At 40.9% G+C, this 22,071-nt stretch overlaps 1 protein-coding gene across 8 annotated transcripts in view; it reads right to left on the bottom strand.

The window, feature by feature from the left end:
- Window positions 1-22,071, bottom strand: part of PARD3 (par-3 family cell polarity regulator) — a 560,882-nt gene that overhangs the window by 302,732 nt on the left and 236,079 nt on the right. For all 8 annotated transcript variants that reach the window (XM_083579257.1, XM_083579256.1, XM_083579253.1 and 5 more), the window contains 2 exons: window positions 16,093-16,271; window positions 3,634-3,765 (listed from right to left, as the gene is read on the bottom strand). In XM_083579257.1, the coding sequence (XP_083435383.1) occupies window positions 3,634-3,765; window positions 16,093-16,269 (309 nt within the window). In that variant the 5' untranslated portion in view covers window positions 16,270-16,271. The remainder of the gene's footprint in view (window positions 1-3,633; window positions 3,766-16,092; window positions 16,272-22,071) is intronic.

A 22,071-nucleotide genomic window follows, 5' to 3' on the forward strand; every position in this document is an offset into this window, starting at 1 on the left:
TGGATGATTAATAGATGAATTACAAGCATTGTTTGTGTAAGATCCTATAATGGGTTCCAGGGATCAACTGGGTGATTGCAACCTCCTGCTTGTGGCTAGCATTTGCTTGGGTCAGCATTGGCTCATCATTTATAAAGCATAGACAAGCTAAGTAAAAGCAAGTACTCTTTAGCCACAGAGCAAGCCTAGTTTGAACAACCAAGACACAAGAGCAAGCCTAGTTTGAACAACTTTAGCCACAGAGCAAGCCTAGTTTGAACAACCAAGAGGGCCTGGTGTAAAGTCATTGTTTGCCAAAATAGATACACAAAGTCCATCACCCCGGGCATGAAGAAAGCACACTACTTAACTACTATGCCTAATAATGGTTGATAGACCTAGACCACATGAGTTTCTCTGAGCTGTAGCTCAGTGGTGGAGCATCTGTGTTGAATGCAGAAAATCCCAGATTCAATCCCTGGCAGCTCCAGGTTAGGCAGGTGAAGACCCTTCTCTGAAACTGTGGAAAGCCACTGCCAGTCAGTATAGCTAAATGGGCCGATTGTCTGACTCAGTGTAAGGCAGCTTCCTATGTTCCTACACCCCTCTTTAAAGTTGTTTAAGCCAGTAACTCCCCTTCATGGATCATGAGCTATGCCGTTCAGGGCCACCCAAGACGGACAGGTTATAGCTGAGAGTTTAGACTAAATGTGATCCACCTGGAGAAGGAACTGGCAAATCACTCCAGTATTTTGCCCAGAAAACTCCATGGACATAAAAAAGGAGAAGCTTTGAGAAGAAAGTGAGTATTTCCAGGGCATGCTCTGGTTCATGGAGTCACGGGGAGTCGAACACGACTAAGACGACTAAACAACAACGATCACTATAATCACTTCTACAGCAGTGAATTCCATGCACTTCATAAAGTAGTACTTTATTTTATGGGTTCTGAATCCACTGTCTGTCTATTTATTGGGTGCCCAAAATTCCTATTATTATGAGAAAGAGGGGAAAGTTGTCACTCCCACTTTTTTTTCTGCCATGCCAAACTTTATAAAGCTCTGTCATGTTTGCTCTTATTCACCTTTTTAAAAACAACAACAAATAATAATTTAGTCTTTCCCCCATGGAAAGATGTTCCAGTCCTTGATCATTTTGCTTGCCCTATTCGAGTAGTAAAATAAATTTCATGGGATAGGGAGAGTAAAACTGTGCAGACGGCATTCCAAGCACAGTTCCACCCCAGATTTATATAAATTCACTATGACACAAGCCATTTTATTTTCAATCCAGTTTGTAATAATCTCTAATGCTGAATTTTCTTCCTTCTCACTGCCACTGCAGGCACTGAGGTATTCATCACCACCCCAATACCCTTTTTCTGAACTGTCACAGCAAATTGAGTTCCCATAAACATATGTATAAGTTTCTCGCCTCATTTCAACATGCATCATTTTACACTTATTACAATGAATCTCATTTGCTATTTTGTTTCCCATTTGTCCAGGTCTGGAGATAATCCTTGAGGACGATTTGGCATTAACCACAAACTTGAGCACATTTAAGAGTAAATCAAAAAGGGCTCCCAATAATGCAAAGTGATCTTGCATCAAATAGGGTGCTGGCCAGATTAGAAACAGTGTGCACTGCATCTGATCTGATTAGACCACCCACATCTAAGAACACGCCTGGAAGGTAAAGATAATGATCTGGGCCATAGCAAGTGGCCAAGCTTGCTGACTGATATCACTGGCTGTGCACAGTAGTAATCAATATGTCTGTTTAGATGAAAATTCACCCCTGAGACCCTATATCCTCACGGCTAATTCAGGAGAAACTTTGGCTCCCTCTCTTCTTTCCCATAACTTCTCCAATATGTTAATGCAGGACCTTCCAGTTTAATTAAGTCCACCCCTTGGTGAAGAGAAAGATAAGAAGGGTGGAGAAAGAGTGAAGACGGGAACATGCCATAACGGTCACAGGGCGAAGTACCACCAGAAATGGCCCAATGTGTTTACAAGAGAGAGCACCCTAAATATAAATTTGTTAAGTAATCCAAATTCCACTAAACAAATGCAAGACAGACATAGCATATCAAACGCTTAAAAAAATGTATGCATTAAAGATTTAAAACATATAGGACGGGGGAGGGAAAGGGTTAAAACCAGGAATTCTCCTTGCATCTGGTCTATCATTTACAAGCCTCATCCTCACCCTCCACAGTGTTATGCTCCATTCTGCTCTCATTATAGATTTGCTTCTACTGTTCATGCCCTGTTAAACAATTTCAGTTTAATTAATTACCCCACTGATATGAAATCACCAAAGGATCCTTCGTTTCTAGGTACATACAGACTCATTAACATCAAATTTAATAGATCTTCAAGGGGGGGAAGCCCACGCACACAAAAAAGATACTCAGAAAAAGAGGTGAAAAGATCGCTCTGTTAAGTAACACCATTCAAGTATGTTTTGATATCACTGCTGATCTCAACAGCAATTGTGGGCTTAGAAATGCACAAAATACAAAGCTATCAGAAATATGTAAAGGGAATACCTTTTTTTAAAAAAGAAGACCACTCTTAAAAACTCCCAGTTCAACTTGCCTTGAAAGATGGATTTCTAATTTAGTGTTAACAATAAGAAACCAATAATATGGACTAGGTGGCAGCTGATAGAATTTTCACTCTGAGCATCAGCTCAGCAACATCAGGCTTTAAGATGCCAGAGGTACTGTACAGCAGTCTCGTATAATCCATGTATTGGTAGACTGTACTACTTCAGACTGTGTATGGGGAATTGAAACCTGAATGCTTTCCCATGTAAACATCTCCTGGCTGGTTGCAAGGCTGGTCTCATTGCAGCCCATTGTACCAGCATAACAAAGATTGTGCAGGAGGATAACTAAATTCAACCAGTATTATAGAGAGAAGCAGAGCTTTTTTTCAGCCAGAACTCACTCAGTTCCAGCACCTCTCAGGTGGGTACCCATTGCCATTATAAGAGAACAAGTGAGGTTTTCATTGTGAGTTCTGGCACCTCTTTATTTAATAGAAAAATAGCACTGGATAGAAGGATTTTAATCCTTAATCCACAAATACCAGTTGTATATGTGCTGGGATGTTTTTAGGGGGGGGGGTTATCAAATGGAAATGACCCCACCTGCAGTCTGTAATAGTACAGTCCTATAACAGATGCATTGCACAATATTGTGTTTCAGCTCTAACACTGGCCATTCTATGCACCAAGCGTTATCACCATAGCACTCATTGGCACACATGCACTCACAGGGACGTACCCTGGTTCCCACAGGATCTCCTCACCCGTCCTGAAATGGCTTTAAAAAAGCATTCTATTCTAGCCAACAGAATAGGTTGGCATGTGTGCTTGGCTGCAGCCTGTGTGCTGTGTGACGCTCACAACAGTGTCTCCAGTCTGAAATGCGAACATGGGCCCAAAAGGTGGCAACCCCTGCTAGATCCAATGCATTTGCATCCAACTTGTTTTCTGTTAAAATATTACCATATCCTTCCAACATGACCCAACAGGATGCCCACACTAACACCACCATCATTTAAAATATAGGTAAGGGCACGTGGCGTTGTGTGTGCATGCATAAATAAAGGTTTGATTATCTAAAGACACGAATGTTACCTGTTCTTGTCTCTCCAGCCATTTATCTACCATGGGGTGGGTGGCACTTAGTGAAGAGCGAGCATTGTCCCTCTGAAACTGGGTAGACCAGCTACTGGTGTCTCGTGGGAGGCTTCTGTAATTTTCATCTTTCTGTTTCAAAACAAAAACAGGGAAGAAGGTGATACAATTTAAAAGCAAAATACAATAACACTGTCTAAGGGCACTAACCATGCAGCAGGTTTTCAAAAGAACGACACACCAGAGACAGACTGGAAATGAAACAGAATGTATCATTTCCAAGTTTAGGTCTCTATAGAACACTAGCACTGCAAGTCTACGTGTGGCACTTTTATAGCCAGTGTGTCCTAGGGGCTGTTAAAATGCAATATGCATTTGCACACTCACAGGCTGCTATGTTTTCCCTACAGCAGTTCCGGAAAACTCATGTGCAAAATGGACCTTCTCTTTAAAAAGTTATAGCAGTGGTGCAAACGCTATGGCGAGTGTGTTAGAAAACTCTGCAGGTGAGTGAGTGTGTTAGAACCTGTGTTACAACACACCAGGGGCTTCTAACAGCTTCAAATAAGGTGTAGCTATTAAGATTTAAGGCAGGGAGAGATATAGAAAGTGGGGTTAGTTTTAAAAGAATATAGATTTTTTTAAAAAAAGAAAACCCTGACAGACTAGTCTTCAATCAATAGAAATCTTGAAGTGCTTAAACATGTGGCAGAGTATCCTGGCTTACAGGTTAAGCCTGGATTCTGCTACCAGAAAAGGACATACACAGTTCCTCTGGGAATGAAAGGGCAGAAACAAGTTTTTCTCAAATCATGTATCCAGGGAGAAGAGAGAAGGGTCCAGCCAATGTGGAAGGATATCAATCCTGCTTGGGACAAAGACAATCCTCTTTTGTGTTATGTTATATATCTATGGTGCAAACCTTAAAGCAATAAACAGAGCACTCTGCCTATTTATGTGTGCCCTCTCTGATACATATGGGGTTCTGGTCCCCAGACTGAAGCACAATAAATATAAAAAAAGGGATTAAGGTCCTATTAAAATGCACAATGGGGAAACAAGAGGCAAAGTAGCAAGTCACGGAAAAGGCCCTCCACAGTGGAAAGGGAGCTGTCTGGAATTTAATAGTCATCCAAAGGCCTTGACAGAAAGCAGCAGGTCAGGTGTGTGGCAGAATATTGCTTCTCGTTCCATTTCCTCTTTGTGTCAAAAACATATCTGCAACTGCTAAGAGCCAACAGCAACTATTTAAATCATCTGATGTGGTGCAAAGCCAAAGCAAAATCACAGTTGGGAAAAAGAAATATGACTTGACGTGAGGGAAAACCACTTTAAACCATAATTTATTGATGTGACCTTGTCATATGACAGATCCCCGGCTTCTCTGACTGAGCAAATGAGCATCCTTGCAAGGAAGACCGGGTGGATAATGAACTCCCACTACTATATTGATTGGCAATTACCATTTTCTATACATACTTCTCCAACAAGGCTACATAATCCTATTCTATGCAAAGAATAAACCTCCAGACAGCTACTTTTAAATTATCTCAGAACAATATTGGGAATCTCAAAGCATACATATGTACTTCAGTTCAACATCTAACTATGGACTACAACCTATTTTTGTAGAAGGTTAGGCCTTTCTGTGTAAGAGTTAAGGTCTAATTCTCACTGAGCTGTACCACATAAATATGTAGGAAGATTCCTAATGAGTCCCCTGCATATGAAACAGGAACATGTAGCCTAAAACAGTACAGCCTTGGCACAAGTTGACCACCCAGTGAGAACTAGGTCTTACCAAATAATTTGTAATCTCAACACAAGACCTTGTACAGCCTCTAACTTTTGAAAGGGGGGGAAACAAATTATAGTTGGCTTACCAGGAGCCAGGACAGACAAAAAAATGAATCTGGAACCTGGGGACCACCAATGAGCTGTGAATATTGCATTCTGTCCCTTGCTCATGGGCTCTCATGCATGGACTTTTCCATCTCCAACAAGAACTTTCTGCAAGTGTTCTTCTTCTGTTTGTGTGATGAGACAGTGTGGACATGCTAACTAGAGCTTCTCTGTGTTCTAAATTATTTTTCCTACTGGCATATTATTCATACCCCACAGCAGGTAAGTAGGTGAGACTCTGTGCAGGGTTGAGATTATACATGGCAAAGCAAAAACAAGAACAGCTTAGTGCTTTGCCATACAGAACTCATTCTGACAATTACCGTATTTTTTGCTCTATAAGACTCACTTTTTCCCTCCTAAAAAGTAAGGGGAAATGTGTGTGCATCTTATGGAGCGAATGCAGGCTGCGCAGCTATCATAGAAGCCAGAACAGCAAGAGGGATAGCTGCTTTCACTGCACAGAGATCCCTCTTGCTGTTCTGGCTTCTGAGATTCAAAATATTTTTTTTTCTTGTTTTCCTCCTCCAAAAACTAGGTGCGTCTTGTGGTCTGGTGCGTCTTATAGAGCGAAAAATACGGTATTTGATGTGTAGGTTATAAACAGCGTTGCTGTTTGAACACACAAGTTTTTCATTTGTTATAAATGCTGTTTTCCTGGGCTATATGTTTGTCACAGGTCAAGAGGAGCAGACAGGAGGAAGGGATGTCCAGGCAGGATTTTTGGTTCTGGATTTTCAAAGAGCGTTAGGGACATTCTTCTACCAGCTATTTATCCAGAACCATATTATTTGTGCTGCTGCATGGATATTTCCACTAAAATTGTGAACAATGGCTTACCAGGATGGTGCAACTATGCAGGTTCCCAGACAGAGCTTAACCATGAGCCCTGGCTCAGATGGCATGCTCAGTCAAAACTTGGCTTAGTTCAGTGTGACACAAGATTTCAAAAGACCTGGGAAGGGCAAAGTGGCTGTGAGTAACTCTCTGGGAGTTTGGATGATCATGCAGTCCTGGTTGTTGGAGAACGCCCTGGGGGTGTCCCTGCAGCCCCAAACTCCGAGTGTCCTCTGGTATGTGCAGCTCTGGAAAAGGCATTTCCCTTCTTCTCGTGCGCTTCAGTGACATATATCAAATGATATATGCACACTAATCTTCTAGCATAACACAGCAAGAAGTGTGAGACATCGTAGAGCTAATCTACGTAATTATTTACACACTATGTACAGACAAAGGAATCATGGTGTTTTCTCTCTCTCTCCGAGAGGGAAACAGACAGAAGTAAAAGCAAAAGTACAGTACAATAGTACATACAGCGGAAGAGATAAGACTGTCTTCCGTTCCCACACTCTTCCCAGCAAAGAGAGACAGACAGACAGACTCTTTTCATCATGCTATCAGCAGGTTTCCCCTAACATACAGGTGAAAATAGTCGAAGGACCAATATGCAATTAAACAACAACAACTCCCACCCCAGCAATTTTCATCATGACCTTTGAGACAAAGGCCACTTTGGAGAAATTCTCTTTACTCAGCATGTCAGGCACATGTTTCAAGGCTTCCTCTATAATGGGGACATAGAGACTAATTGTGTCAGTCAGCGAGTGACTTGTTACAAGTGTTTGTATATATTAAATGAGATGGACACCATTGCTTGGCAGTCTCTATTCCCCTCTGGGCAGATTCAGTTTATTTTATCATTCTACAGTGCAATTTAACACTCTGCCTATTTCCAGATGATTTTAGAGCCATGACCTTGTAAACTAAAGCAGACAGGACAGGTGATGTCCCCACGACATACATAACAGAGGGGCCAGCTCCAATGGCACAATATCAGGGATCTATTAGTCTTTTATGTATGCCACCGTAAAAACTGTTCCAATACAAAATGGTTAAGGGAGGATGAAACAGGAAGAGTATTTTAAAAATAATAATTTATTTCTAATTATTAGGGAGTCAAGAGGAGGAGAAGGCATTTATCTCAGATTCTTCAATGAAAAGAAGGACCAGAAAATTTGCATTCTGAGAAAGACATTGGGGGGAAATGACCACTTGTTACCCATCCTGATTATCAAAACCCTTTCAAAACCACCTGCCTCTGCAGTTCTATGAGTAAAACTAATCTCTTACATATAAAGAGTAGAGGATTAGATAACAATGCTGTGAGAAGATAGCAGACCCTTTCATAAGCCAGTGCTGTATTTTAATTCCAATGCCCTTACACTCATAAAAAGCTCACCATCCCAGGTTAAATGTGTTTCCCTGATACTTTTGAATGATAAACTGACTAAAGCCAAAAAGTTTTACAGAAAAGGCAATTATTAAGGTCAGTGGTGATAAATGGCTCTTCCACTAAGCAACCAATATTCTGCTTCGACAGTCGGCAGTGGAGAATCCGAACCATACCTGGAGAATAAAGTGAAAGTCAAAATGCCACAGTCATTTTATCTTGTTTACAAAGGAACCATCACAAATGAGATGCTGCTTGGCTTTGTATGTACACATGCAAAACCAAAAACTCTCAACTTAAGTACAGTTCACATTGTTATTTCTCAGGCCCCAAGAGCTCTGATGAATTCCACTCCCACCCCCCAATTCACTCTCCACTCATTAATCTCACAGTAAAATCTCAATAAAGATAATGCAAAACAAACAAAACAGCATATGGTGATTGATGTAGTGTAATTACAATGCACGAGCTGGGCTTTAATCCTGCTGGTAGTTTAATAAGACCAAAAAAATGAAGAGACACAAAACTGTTTGTTTCCCCCAGGTGCATTTTAAAGAGGAAAAACTACCATATACCACAAGAAATACTGCCTACTTATGTAGACAATAATTCAAAATAATCCATCTGCATTATATCTGCTCTGCAAATCCTAGTCAGTCAAGATGAAGCTCACCGAAGAATCAATTCCAACTTCTTTCTCAGTATTCATTATGATCACATTATGCTTCTAAAAACCCTGTGGCAGCATTTACCCATTATGCTCAAACCAGGGCTTAGCAATACATGGCCAAGCCACCATAAGCCTGTGTGAAGTACTACACTTGGACACTTCCTGTCCCACCTTTTTCTCCAAGGAGCTCACAGTTGCACACGTTTCCGCCCCTCCGCATTTTAATCCTAACAACCCAGTGAGGTGGGTTAGGTAGGTTGGGCTGAGAGGCAGTGGCTGGCCCAAGCTCACACAGTGACCTTCAGGCCCAAGTGGAGATTTGAACCCTGGTCTCCCATGTCGTGGTCTGACACTAACCACTACACCACACTGACACTGTTCGATGAGCACTCCAGGAATTCTGCCCACTAGATCTTGCTTTCTTTTAAAATGCTGTTTAAATTTTATGTATTTCTAAGTAACTCTGGAGTATTTTCTTGGTAAAAGGCAACAAATAAATGCAGCAATGGCCAAGTTCTAGTTCAGGGTGGGGAGCTTTTCACCCTTCAGGTGTTTCTGGTCTACACCTCCCATCAGACCCAGCAGGCAAGCATGGCCAGTAGGAATATGGGAGTTGCAATTCAGCGGTATGGGGAAGGCAAAAGGTTCCCCAACCATAAAGGGCCACTCTGTGGCACAGGAAGGTGTGTAAGTTCATCGTGTGTGTGTGTGTGTGTGTGTGTGTGTGTGTGTGTGTACTTCCTATCTATCCAGTTCTTGGTACATGAATGCCTAGCAGGCCGATTTACTTGCTGACAGGGACAGTAGTTATGTATCGCACTAGCTCTCAAAAAACAGTTATCAATCATGGGGGAAATGCGTAAGTCCTAATGGGGAAATCACTGGGAACTAAAAACTTCTTTCCATTTTGAAAAAACTGCAATGTTGAAATTCATTCTTACACAGTAAATAGGATTTTAGTTTCATTCCACTACCATCCCATGCCCCCCAAAACATTAGCTGCTACAACATAAAAATAATGAATCCCTACACACCAAGTAATAAGATAATAAACTCTCTCTTTCGCACACATGCTCTTTTAATTTTATTTTTATGTCTGTTTTGGTACATTTGGCTTTGAGTATATTATCCCCACATGAAAAGCAGACATTAGATTATCAAGTCCAAAAGATTATATATATATATAATCTCCTTCACAGAAGTGTGTATATATACCTACTGTATATATATTTCATTTCCCAACATTTGCTAGCTGTGTTAATTGCTTTAAAAATTAAGCAATTATGAAACATTTTCTCACTCCTTGCAAAAGTACAGCTCCCCTTCTCATTTGACAAGGACTTAAAAACATTAAAGTCTGTCAACAGAGTAAATTAAAGTTAGGTTTGATTTACCCTTCATATTTCCAAACTTATTAAATTGCAGATTTAGAATTTAGTCTGAAAAGTTAATTTATGTGCAAACATCTTAATGTTTTGATTCCAGAAGTGTATCCAAAATAGACAGTTGCCACAAAGACGACTACGGTATCTGTATCACCTTAAAGGCTAACTAGTATACAGCACGAGCTCTCATAGGCAAGAGGCTATATGTCCATTGACATTTTAAAAGATTCAGCAGCTTTTCAGAATGGATTTGGGTTCTGGGTGATGTTTAGAATTAAAAACAAGAGTCATTTCTCCTTCTGTCAGCTCCATAACTATGACAAACTGCTGCATGGTGCAATCATATATTATGGCCTGGATCCAAAGAACTATGTGGCTATTTCTGCATTTTCAATGGAGCTTTGGATTTGCATTTCTTGATGGCCCCAAGACAGGACCCCTTGGAAATAGAGTCCTCTGATAACTGTAGTTCTGAGGAAGAGGTGGACACACTCCCTCGTCTGTCCCATGTGGGTGCATGGACACCAGAATATCCCCTAAACCCCAGTGAAAAACCTCTACTGCCTGACTATGGTGTCTCACCCACAGACTCCTTGGGGGATCCTGAGAGCCCTGAGAAGGGAGCTATATATCTCGAAACCCCATTACTCTGAAGGATCCACAGTGGCAGAAGTTACCAACCCGTTAGGAGGAAGTACCCAGGGAGTGGAGCTACCAATCTATGACCATGTAGTCCTGCTATAAACCACAAGTCACTTGTTTTAGGACCTTGCTGACAAAACTTTGGCTTGCTTTGCAGAAGCACTATCCATGGTCCTGAACGACCTTGGTCTCCCTCCAAGATAACTGTGCCTCTGGAACCAGAACCTTCTGACCCCCACCCCTTGCTTTGGCCATCACCTCTCAATTCCTATTGCAGACTTTTTTGAAACTGACAGGAATTTAAAAAGTGATTTGTTATATGGCATGGTCTGCTGCTGAGAGGTCAAAGTCCCACAAAGCACACCTGTATGCTTTTGGATGTCTCATTAAATGTCTGAACCTGTTTAACGTTTGTTTGCTTTTTAAGTAGCCCATCAGGATCAGGACAAAAATGCAGAGAGAGAAGAGGTTAACCCTGCCCCCTCACATTCCTGATAAGCTCTCTTTCTATACGCACACTTGCTGTCATCATTTCCATTCCTTAAGTCAGTCTGTATTCCTAGATACAAAATAAGGCTACTCTCTGATCTAATCCAGCAGGCCTATATTCTGTTATGCGGTGTGTCAAAGCTCAGCTTGGATGGAAGAAAAGTAAGTACACATTCAACAGTTAAAGAAGCAAAAATATTGGAGTTTACTAACTGAAGTATGTAAAATGTGACTGCTTCGTGGAAAGTATGGATCCTCACAGTACTGTGTATCTAGGTAAATTTTAAGGGAGTGAAACTCTATGTTACATACTTTAAAATGCATATATTCAAATATATACATTTAAGGTGAGAACTAATTGCCTCCACATTTGCATTCACAATCAAGAGAAAGTAAAATGCAGGTGACAAGTAACTACTGTAGATAGTTGAGTATCAGGTGTTAGGCAGAAAGATGGCATATTTTCTACTTATGAAGCTCACCACATAAGATGCAAATAATGTGAAAGGCAAATAGTTTTTAAAGAACTAGCAAAAGAAGGGAGACACCGTTGGTCACACATAGCACAAAAACCCAGTGCTATTTTTCTAGAAAAAGAAGTGCCAGAACACATTATAAACCCCTCCCTTGTTCTCTTATAATGGTAATGGCGCCCACCTGACAGGTGCTGGAACTGAGTTCCTCTGAATTCCAGCTGAAAAAAAGTCCTGCAAAAACCTGACTATAAAATGGTCAAAGGCATGTCTTTTTGGAAGAAGACTTGAATGAATATATGAGGACTGCATGATCAGTTAACTAAAGATGCCCTCCAGATGTTTTGGACTACAACACCCATCATGTCCAAAACATCTGGAAAGCGTCTACTTGCAGAAGGTTTAACTAAATAAATGGCATTCCAAAGCTAACAGTAATTGCCTGGCATCCAAAATGATAATACTAGCTAGTATCTGGAGAATAGCCTATTTATTTATTACCTGTTACAGATAGGTAGCCGTGTTGGTCTGCCATAGTCAAAACAAAAAAAAATTTTTTCTTTCCAGTAGCACCTTAAAGACCAACTAAGTTAGTTCTTGGTATGAGCTTTCGTGTGCATGCACACTTCGTCAGATACCTGACGAAGTGTGCATGCACACGAAAGCTCATACCAAGAACTAACTTAGTTGGTCTTTAAGGTGCTACTGGAAAGAAAAAAATTTTTTTTGTTTTTATTTATTACCTGTGAGATTTATCATCCCCCCTTTGATCAAAATAGCGCAGGGGTGACATCCATTCGATTACATGAGCAGTTCTCAAACTTCTCTCCTCTGCACACCACATGGAGCACTTTAAAGTTGCTGAGGAACTTCGCAGACTACTTTTTTTTGTTCTACAAAGCATATCAGCAACTCATATTTTAATGCCTCTAGACTTGCCTTTCTATGTGGTGAAGCAAAATATTCTTTTTAAAAAAATTCTTCAGTGTTGATATCAAAATCATTCACTCTAGCTAAGAGCCTAGTTAGTCTGTTCAATAATCTGGTCCTAATTTAACCAAGTGCAGGACTAAATACAGACATCCTTGACTATTCAGCAATCTTCCTATGGATGATCTAGATGGAGCTCACAGACCACACTTGAAAACCTCTGAGTTATTGTATTTCAACATCTTTACCCCATGAGGTAGGTTAGGCTGGGAGGGTAAGGCTTGCATATGGTTGTGTAGCAAGCATCGTAAGTGAATGTCCCAAATGTGTATCAAAGTTTCTGGCTATTACAACACCTTGTATCTGCAAATTACTTGCGCAGAATTTCCAATGGGCTTTTCAGGTTAGATTATGCTAGCAACAGATGTTGACATACAGGGAACCATTTAACAGTATGTGTGCCACACAGTGGTTTTTTGCTAAAATAATGATGAGATGCTGGTACCCAATGCCGACTTCACATGCCCAAAGCCTACAGATAGCAGGACTGAATGCCCTGCCCCATACCTCATAGACAGGGATTTAATCCTTCTTAGTTTGGGTTCACAAAGGGGTTCCCTGCATGGAATTCCATTGCTCTTTCAATGCAGAAAGTCTGTAGAAAGCAGCCTGAACCATCAGGTGATTCACAGGGAGTTCAATCCTGCTTGCTATCTCCCCAACCCCCATGTATGACAGGTGAGCAAGACCACCCACCTGCCATTCACATGACATCATTATGATATCAAATGATTGACAAGTGGGCTCATCTGGCCACTCATCAAAAGCTGGCTCATGTGGTCAAAGCAGATAATCATCTGTCCCACTAAACCGAAAAAGGTTCCCCATCTCTGCTCTTAAAAAAGGTGCCAGCACTTCATACCAAAGTGTACCATCAGAAATGTATATCCAGCTCTGTGAACCAAAAAAATATTCTATCAACAAACCCATCTGTTGTCATCCCCACCTGCTGCTATTCCAACAACTGGAACTAGGTCCCTTCAACCCTCATGCCAACTTTCTCAAATCAACTACTCTGTAAAGAGGAGGTGGAAAGAAGCAAACCAAATATAAGTTTGACACTGATTCAACAAGTACAACTGTGTCCTTCCATACTGCAATAGGTTTAGAAGCAATGGGGGGTCAAAAATGAGTTCCAGAATGTTTGCCTTTTTGGCCTTTTGTTTATTGTCTGAGATTTGGGGAACTGGAAGATGAATGGAACTCAAACAAAGAGTACATTATAAGAAAGCTGTAACTGGGGAGAAAAATAACTCATGGGAAAGTTGAATTGGGGGAGAAAACAGAATAAGGACAAGACAATAATAGAAAGTGGAGCAATTTATTATTTTAATGTGCCCTCCTTTGTCTCCTAAAGTCATCCAAATGGTGAATCAAATTGTGAATAATTTATTTTTATTGAACAAAACTGTATATACTGCTTACTCAAACAAAGATCTGTAAGCAGTTTATTGCTAGAAGGCAGGCTGAATGGAGAAGGTAGGACACCTAAGTATTATAAAAATTAATCTCCGGGTTGATAAAAGAGCATTTTCAGAGTGTTTGTAAAGTTTCAGACATTACTCAAAAAGTAATGCATAATGTGTTTAGCCTGGAGAATTGATTTCTATAACCAAGCTTTGAAAATGAAACATATCAAACTATTTTTTAAAATAAAATAAAGTACTCTCACAGACAGAATTAGGTCAGAATAAGGAGAGCAGAGGAACTAAAAAACAACCAAAGAAAGGCCTTTCAAGTCCTCTGTTTAAGAATAAAGGTATATAAGAAAACAAGCTTCCTGCTGCTCTCTTTAATTACCAGTATTATTGCTCATGTGGAGATATTGAATTCAGAGAATATGTGCAGGAGAGGAAAATATCACAAATTATGAATCAGACTGTCTGGAAGTACTTTGCCACTTTTGCTTGTGAAGCTCACAGATCTATAAGGAAATATGGGGAAATGTTTGGTGCTACAACAACGTGGCAGAACAGCAAGGGCTACACTGGATGCATAACAGAACTGGGAGGAATATAAATTTGTTGCAAAAGCAATCATTTTAGTTTCAAATAATATGCCATAACAGCACACAATCAAATCCTGCAACCCTAATAATCTGGCTGCTCACTGATTGAGAACAAAATCCTGGTCAAGATAGATTCACAGATTCTTAGAAGAAAAAACTGGATCAGTCCAGCACCCTATTATCACAGTGATCAAACAGACGATTGCAGGAGTTCTTACTGTGAGAAAGATCTTCCTGATGTTTAGTTGGAATCTCCTTTCTTGTAACTTGAATACTTTGGTTTAGTTCCTAGCCTCCGGAGCAGGAGACAGCCCTTTGAATATTTGAAGATGGCTATCATATCTCCTCTCAGTCTCCTCTTTTCCAACCTAAATATTCCCTCAACTGTTCCTCATAAGGTTTGGTTTCCAGACTCTTGATCATCTTGGGCACCCTTCTCTTCACACGTTCCAGCTTGTCACTATTGTTCTTAAATTGTACACAGTACTCCAGGTGTGCTGTGACCAAGGCTAGTTTGGGCCCAGTTCTCCAATTTCTTAAGGTCATACTGAATCCCAATTTCGTCTTCATTGGAATTGTCTAGCCCTCTCAGTTTGGTAAAGGTAAAGGACCCCTGACAGTTAAGTCCAATCGCGAATGACGCTGGGGTTGCAGTGCTCATTTCGCAGTTTTTCCGGGTCATGTGGCCAGCATGACTAAGCCGCTTCTGGTGAAACCAGAGCAGTGAATGGAAACGCCGTTTACCTTCCTGATAGGTACCTATTTATCTATTTGCACTTTGACATGCTTTCGAACTGCTAGGTTGGCAGGAGCTGGGACCAACCAACGGGGGCTCACTCCGTCACAGGAATTTGAACCGCGACCTTCCGATCGGCAAGCCCAAGGCTCAGTGGTTTACACCACAGCGGCAGTTTGGTATTACCTGCAAATTTCACGAACATCCTCTAAATACCTTCATCCAAGTAGAACAACAACGGGCCTAGGACAGAACCCTGTGTCACCCCAGTCATCATTTCCCCCCCAGATGATTAGAAATAGCTAGTGAGCACTCTTTGGGTTTGGTCTGTCAACCAGCTACAAATCCACCTAACAAATATCTCATCCAGTCCACATTTTACCAGCTTCATTCATTTTACCAGTCTCATTCAGTGTGAGAACTGGGGGAGAAGTGCTGTGGGGACTTTTAGCAGTGTACACCAAGGATGCGGCTTGTTCACATTAAATCAACAGTTTTGTTTTAAACTATGGTTTAATGAGATGAGTAAACTGGGTTAGAATATTTTGTCATTTCCTTCTAATGGAAGGGCCTGTGCATGTGCATAATTCAAGGATGTATGTAGGAAGTAAATATATATATATAATGTGTAAAAGTGCCTGTTTGTAGTAATGTTACTTTGTGCAACACCACAGTCAACTTGGTTGACAGAACATCATGAACAGCCAAGCCTGTGTGTATTTCATCTATAGTTCTTAAAGCCAATTTAAAATTTAAACAACTTTAAAACAAATTTTAAATTAGTTTTAGTTTAAAAGTTTAGTTAAAAGTTTAGTTAAAAAGTTTTAGTTGTTTTTAATGCTTCTTGAAGTTTGGGTTTCCAAATAAAGCAATAATGCTGATCCATTGAGTAGTGTCTTCTTCAAATGTTTGTGATGGGGGGGAAATATAGTACCTTTCTTTCATGACTCCTTGGGCCACCAGTTGTATTTTGCTTGAGGAAGCCTGCTGTTGTGGACCATCTGGTGGGGTTTTTCCGTGAAGGCTCTTCTGCAGTAAAATTGTTCTCACTGACTGATGTTGAGAGTCCAACTAACGCAGGATCACTACTGCGGCGTACATGAAGAGGCATATCTGAAGAGATAAAAAGGACACAAAAATCATATGTAGCTGACGTCCTTAATCTTTCTGCATTAAGTGTCGAAATTATAAACACACTCACTGTGTAACTAAATTGCTGAGTATATCCCAAACCAGCATGATGGTATGGACTCCAATGAGTTATCTGCCACAATCAACTGACATAACAGAAGGACAACTTGTATTAAGCATCCATGACGGATGCCTATGCAGCTTACTTTGAAGCAGCAACATGAAATTCTGTTTCTTTCCCATACCAATCATTATCAAGTCTCAACAGCCCTTCTAGTGAAGATACCATAAATATTTCCTTTCCTTGTAAGTAATGATTAATAGCATAATTTATCTGGAATACTGTGAAGATCCTGAGTAATCCTTTCTCTCCCTTCAAAACAAAACAAACATCACGCAGTCCAGACTTCCATGCCATTTTGCTAGCACACAGAGGACCTGCTTCCTACCAGAGGCTATCAATACAGGGGAGGAGAAGATATTGTGTCCCTTCTCCCCCATGAATTTATTGCAACACTGCCCAAACTGAACATATAAAACAAGCCGTAGATGCTAGAAATATTACATTTCTTGTTTGTAGATGAAGGGTATCATCATGAACATTTGCATACTGACAGACAGTGGCCTCTTTCATATGATTGCATAAGCAGCATTTAGGTGATTGAAAATTAATCGCAGTACAGCTCACATGTTCTCCCTCCTCTTTCAACAGGAAAGCATCTGTTTTCACTTCAGAGCAAATCACAGCTCCACACTGCATATGAACTTGGTGAACTGTGGTTTGTTCTGACCTAGAGATGGGTAACCTGTGCCCCTCAGAGGGATTGTTGGACTTCAACTCCCATCAGCCTCAGCCAGCTTACCCAGTTATGAAGGATAATAGAAGTCTAACAATATTGGGAGAACCACACATTCTTAATCCCTGTTTTATTAAAATTTAGCTTAAACTAACCCAGATTATACTTTGGTTTTATGTTCTGGCTTGTTAACTAGTTTTGATACTGCACAGGTTGCTGACACATATTTGATGGAGGAGGAGGCTTTTCCTATACAGGAGCAACAGTTGACCAGCCTATTCTTCACGCTCCTTTTATACATTGCTCCTTTTTATGCATTTAGATATCTTGATCAAGATTGAAAGACTTGTTGTGGTTGGCACAAAACCAAAAGAGCACCATGGTTCCAAACATAAAGGTTTATATAGTTTAAGGATATTGCTATGTTGAATATTTGTTTAGCAGCATGATTTCCTGCCTTTAAACCTCTTTGGCATCAAGCAGCACCCAAGAGAACCCCAAAGCACCAAGTTATCAAGCATGGTATTCGGGAAACAGGAAAAATAAGTAAAAATGAAAAATGCATTTTATTTTCATTAGGCTATCTATTTTCCCTGTTTAAATACCACACATTTTTATTACATTCCAATACGCTCAACAAAGAAAACACACTGGAAGAGATATGTTCGCTACTAATGAGGCAAAATGTAATATAAAAACAAAGCAAAAATAATTAGAAACATATATCAAGAAGAATCTATTATTTCTTACATAATAATAGTATACAGTTTATGTGCTTCAGTGAGGCTTTCAAGCATATTAAGCAGTCTTACAAATTGCCAGGGCCAAATTCAGACCTTAAGTCTATGTTCTCAAACCCAGCTGATGAAATTGGGGGAATAGGCTGAGGCTAGCGTGTTAAAAAAACCAAAACCCACCATCACAGCTTTTGTCAGCAAATATAGTAAGATAATTATATGCAGCATGAAAAATGCCTGCTTTTGTCTGTGCTGAGATTACTGTCAATCAGTTTCACTGAGCGACTAGAATTTTGACCAATCTTATTTATATATATTTTTCTCACTAGAGAATTTTGACCAATCTCATTCACACACATTCACACACACACACACACACACACACACACACACACACACACACACACACTTACTAGGAAGCCCCAAACACTAAGATAATTTGAAACCCCAAACACTAAGATAAGATAATAAGATAAGACTTCCTGATAATTGTGGCTGATGTGTGGTTGACCACTCATTTTCTAGCTCTATCATCTTATTTTCAGAAGAGATGGCCAGAACTGAGCACAATAACACAAGTTATACCATACAAGCCATTTTACTTCCAATATTTTCTCTAATAATCCCAGACACAGAATTGGCCCTTTTCACTGCTGCTGCTCACTGAGCTGACATATCCTTTGAGCTATCCACCATTGCCAGATCTCTTTCCTGGATAGTCAAAAGTCTAAGACAGCATATATGCTTTAATTAGGAGTTTGTAGAAAGATCCACACTTCAAAGCCAATCTACCGTATTTTTCGCTCTATTGGACGCAGTTTTTCCCCTCCAAAAATTGAGGGGAAATGTGTGTGCGTCCTATGGAGCGAATGCAGGCTTGTGCCATAGCCGTGCGCAACCCCTCCGGCAGGGAGAGGCTGCACGGGGCTATGGCTTCTTTAGCCCTGCACAGCGTCTCCCGGCAAGGAGGGGCTGCACGGGGCTAAAGGGGAAGACAAAACAGCGAGCGGGATCCATCCCGCTCGCTGCCTTGCCTTCTTCCATAGCTGCGCGCAACCCCTCCGCAAGGAGAGGCTGCACGGGGCTATGGATTCTTTAGCCCTGCGCAGCATCTCCCAGCAAGGAGAGGCTGCACGGGGCCAAAGGGGAAGCCAAAACAGCGAGCGGGATCCATCCCGCTCGCTGCCTTGCCTTCTTCCATAGCTGCGCGCAACCCCTCCGCAAGGAGAGGTTGTGTGCAGCCTGTACACTGCTCTTTGGGGCTGGGGAGGAAATATTTTTTTCTTGATTTCCCCCCCTAAAAACTGGGTGCGCCCTATGGTCCGGTGCGCCCTATGGTGCGAAAAATACGGTAAGTTTGCATCCTCCAAGCGCTCTCACTCTCTCTCTCTCTCTCTCTCTCTCTGTGTCTCTGTGTGTGTAGTTGTATGAGAAGGGATTCCCAAATTTTAATATGTATCAGAAGAAATCAAAAATAATGAAGCCAGTAATAATACATTCACTGATTAGCTTGCAATTTCCAAAATCTCATCATAAATTCCTCAACCCAGAAGTCAGTATAATGAGATGCCTAAATACTACTTCTATGCTTCTTTTCATGTGCCCCGTCCCCCTCCTAAAAGATTTACATGCAGGGCTAATGAGAAGACATGACATGAAACTTCAGTCTACTGCCAGCATGAAGTCTTTCCACAGGATGAATCTATATTCAAATGTCAATGATTAGTGCTAATATCCATACTTTACCAACAAAAGTCAATCAGGATGCCTAATTGCTTAAACATATCCAAAATGCATTTCAGCATTAAAAAAGGGGGGGGGATTACCATTAGCATTTGCTTAAGGCCAGAATCAGAGATATATGTACAAAACACACAAAATACTCCACTGAAACTGATCTGACATATTCATCTCATCCAGCCTCTAATTAATCATCAGCATTGTTTTGCTTTGTAGTCATTAAGCTCCCCTCCCTCTCCCAACCACATACAAGTCCCCCTACCCACCTGGGACAACATACAAATAAGAATGGAACTGTGAACATTTTTTCCTAATATAAGTTTGTTAGGTATAATGTCCTAGTTTACTTAATTTAGAGATTTCAGAATTATATCCCTGTTAGAAAAATCAAAGGGAAAAGAGCTTAAATAATTAAAACACCAGACGAAAGCATGTGTAGGCCCAGTGCGGTGTCACAAATTCCTGGATGATGACAGATAGTGTTTGATGTCTAATGTTGCTTTGAAGAGTGGATAAATCAGCAATGAACTCTAATCACAAGGCTTCAAATTCTCTGTGGCACTAATGCACTGTAAATATTGATTTGCTTCTGGAGCTAAGGTGCATTTTAAATAAGCACTAGAAATAGGAAATCTAACAACACATTGCACAATAATTTTTTACGAAGTCAAAGAAGCAGAGGAGAGAAATATCATAAAGATGTGCAGAAACTTAAGTACCGTATTTTTCGCTCTATAGGACGCACTTAGTTGGGTGGGGGGGAGGAAACCAGAAGAAAAAAATTCTGAATCCCAGAAGCCAGAACAGCAAGAGGGATCTGGCTTCTGGGATAGCCTCTTGTTGTTCTGGCTTCTGGGATAGCCGCTGGGATAGCTGGTCTAGCTTTGTGCGAAGCCTCCGCAGGGCACGGGGAGCCTTCATCCCTGTGCCCTGCGGAGGCTTCGCGGGGCTATCCAAAAGCCAGAATAGCTAGAGGGAGCGCTGCTCAGCGCTCCCTCTAGCTGTTCTAGCTTCGCGCGAAGCCTCCCCAGGGCAGCGGGGTGCCTTCATCCCCATGCCCTGCGGAGGCTTCTGGGACAGCCCACAGCCCACGAAGCCTCCGGAGGGCAGCAGAATGAAGGCACCCCGCTGCCCTGGGAGGCTTTGTGCAGCTAACCCCGAAGCTAGAATAGCGAGACGGAGTGCTGCACAGCGCTCCCTCTCCCTGTTCTGGCTTCTCGCTTAGCCGCGCAACCTGCATTCGCTCCATAAGACGCACACACATTTTCCCTTACTTTTTAGGAGGGAAAAAGTGCGTCTTATAGAGCGAAAAATACGGTAGCTACGAAAACATATTTATTGCTATCAACTCAACAGTATTTAGATAAACGAAATATGAGAAGGAAATTTTGTGTGCCTGAACAGAAGAGCAGGTTTCTGATTAAGTAAGCTATTACCTGTGGTTAAAACCTCAAAGGATAATAGGATTTGCAAGATAACAAAGTGGAGATAGTGACTAGAAATAATTTCACAGTAGCAAGTTGAATGGTAGTAATAAGAAGTGTGCTTTTGCATGAACATGCATCTACCTTCCAGTACTTGTGGTGGGTTGAACTGAATTCTATCTTGGAAAATAAATCCCGTTTGACCTCAGCTGAACTACTACTAACACTTCCTTCCCCATTCCTACGCTTCATTGTAATTATCTTATACTTCTTATATTCTGCCCTTATATCTTGCCCTTATCAGAGCCAAGGGAGATGAACGACAATAGTACAGCATTAAAATAAAGTAAAAGCACAACAAAGTACTGCAGAAAGAAACCACATTTATATTATACAAATCTGAGTACAAATGATATATCATTGAGGGCCACACACCTGTCAGGACAAATAGGTCTCAAGTTGCTATCAGAATGCATACAACAGGTGGGACCGTATGATCTCAGTAGGGAGGAACCCAGAAAAACTCTGCCATATGGAATAGTGAGGATGCAATGGAGACAGCAAAGTGCATGCGCCGTATACCTAATTCTTAATCCTGGCAATTACCTATAGATACTAGAGTTAGGTGCTATGGAGATGTTCAGAGAAAAGTGTCGAAGATCTGTTTGTTTGTTTGTTTAAGCTGAAGCATGTGGCAGAATGCTTTACAAATAAAGAAATAGATGGATGGGCAAACACTTCCATAAGGATGCCACTTAATTTGGTATACTCTCAATGAAAGAGCACTAACTTCACTGGGTGGTATTTATTTTTTAGTAGAAATGGAAGAAATGTTTTTAAGGTGAGCAACAGAATTTAATCCTAAATATCCAAATTCAACCATGTTTTTGGCTTGGCTAAGCCACAAATATAGATCCCAACCACCTCTTTATAAGCCTTTCTTGCTTTGCCTCAGCTGCCAAATATTCAACAGCTGAATTTGCAGGCATTTAGCTGGTTTGTCTTCTCTGCCCACCACTCCCCATTTCAAATTTCAGCCATATAACTCTGACAACCAAGCAAATCAAATTCCATGCAACAGCAG

This window comes from Podarcis filfolensis, assembly GCF_964270895.1.
Source record: "Podarcis filfolensis genome assembly, chromosome: 12".
NCBI classification, from domain to species: domain Eukaryota; kingdom Metazoa; phylum Chordata; class Lepidosauria; order Squamata; family Lacertidae; genus Podarcis; species Podarcis filfolensis.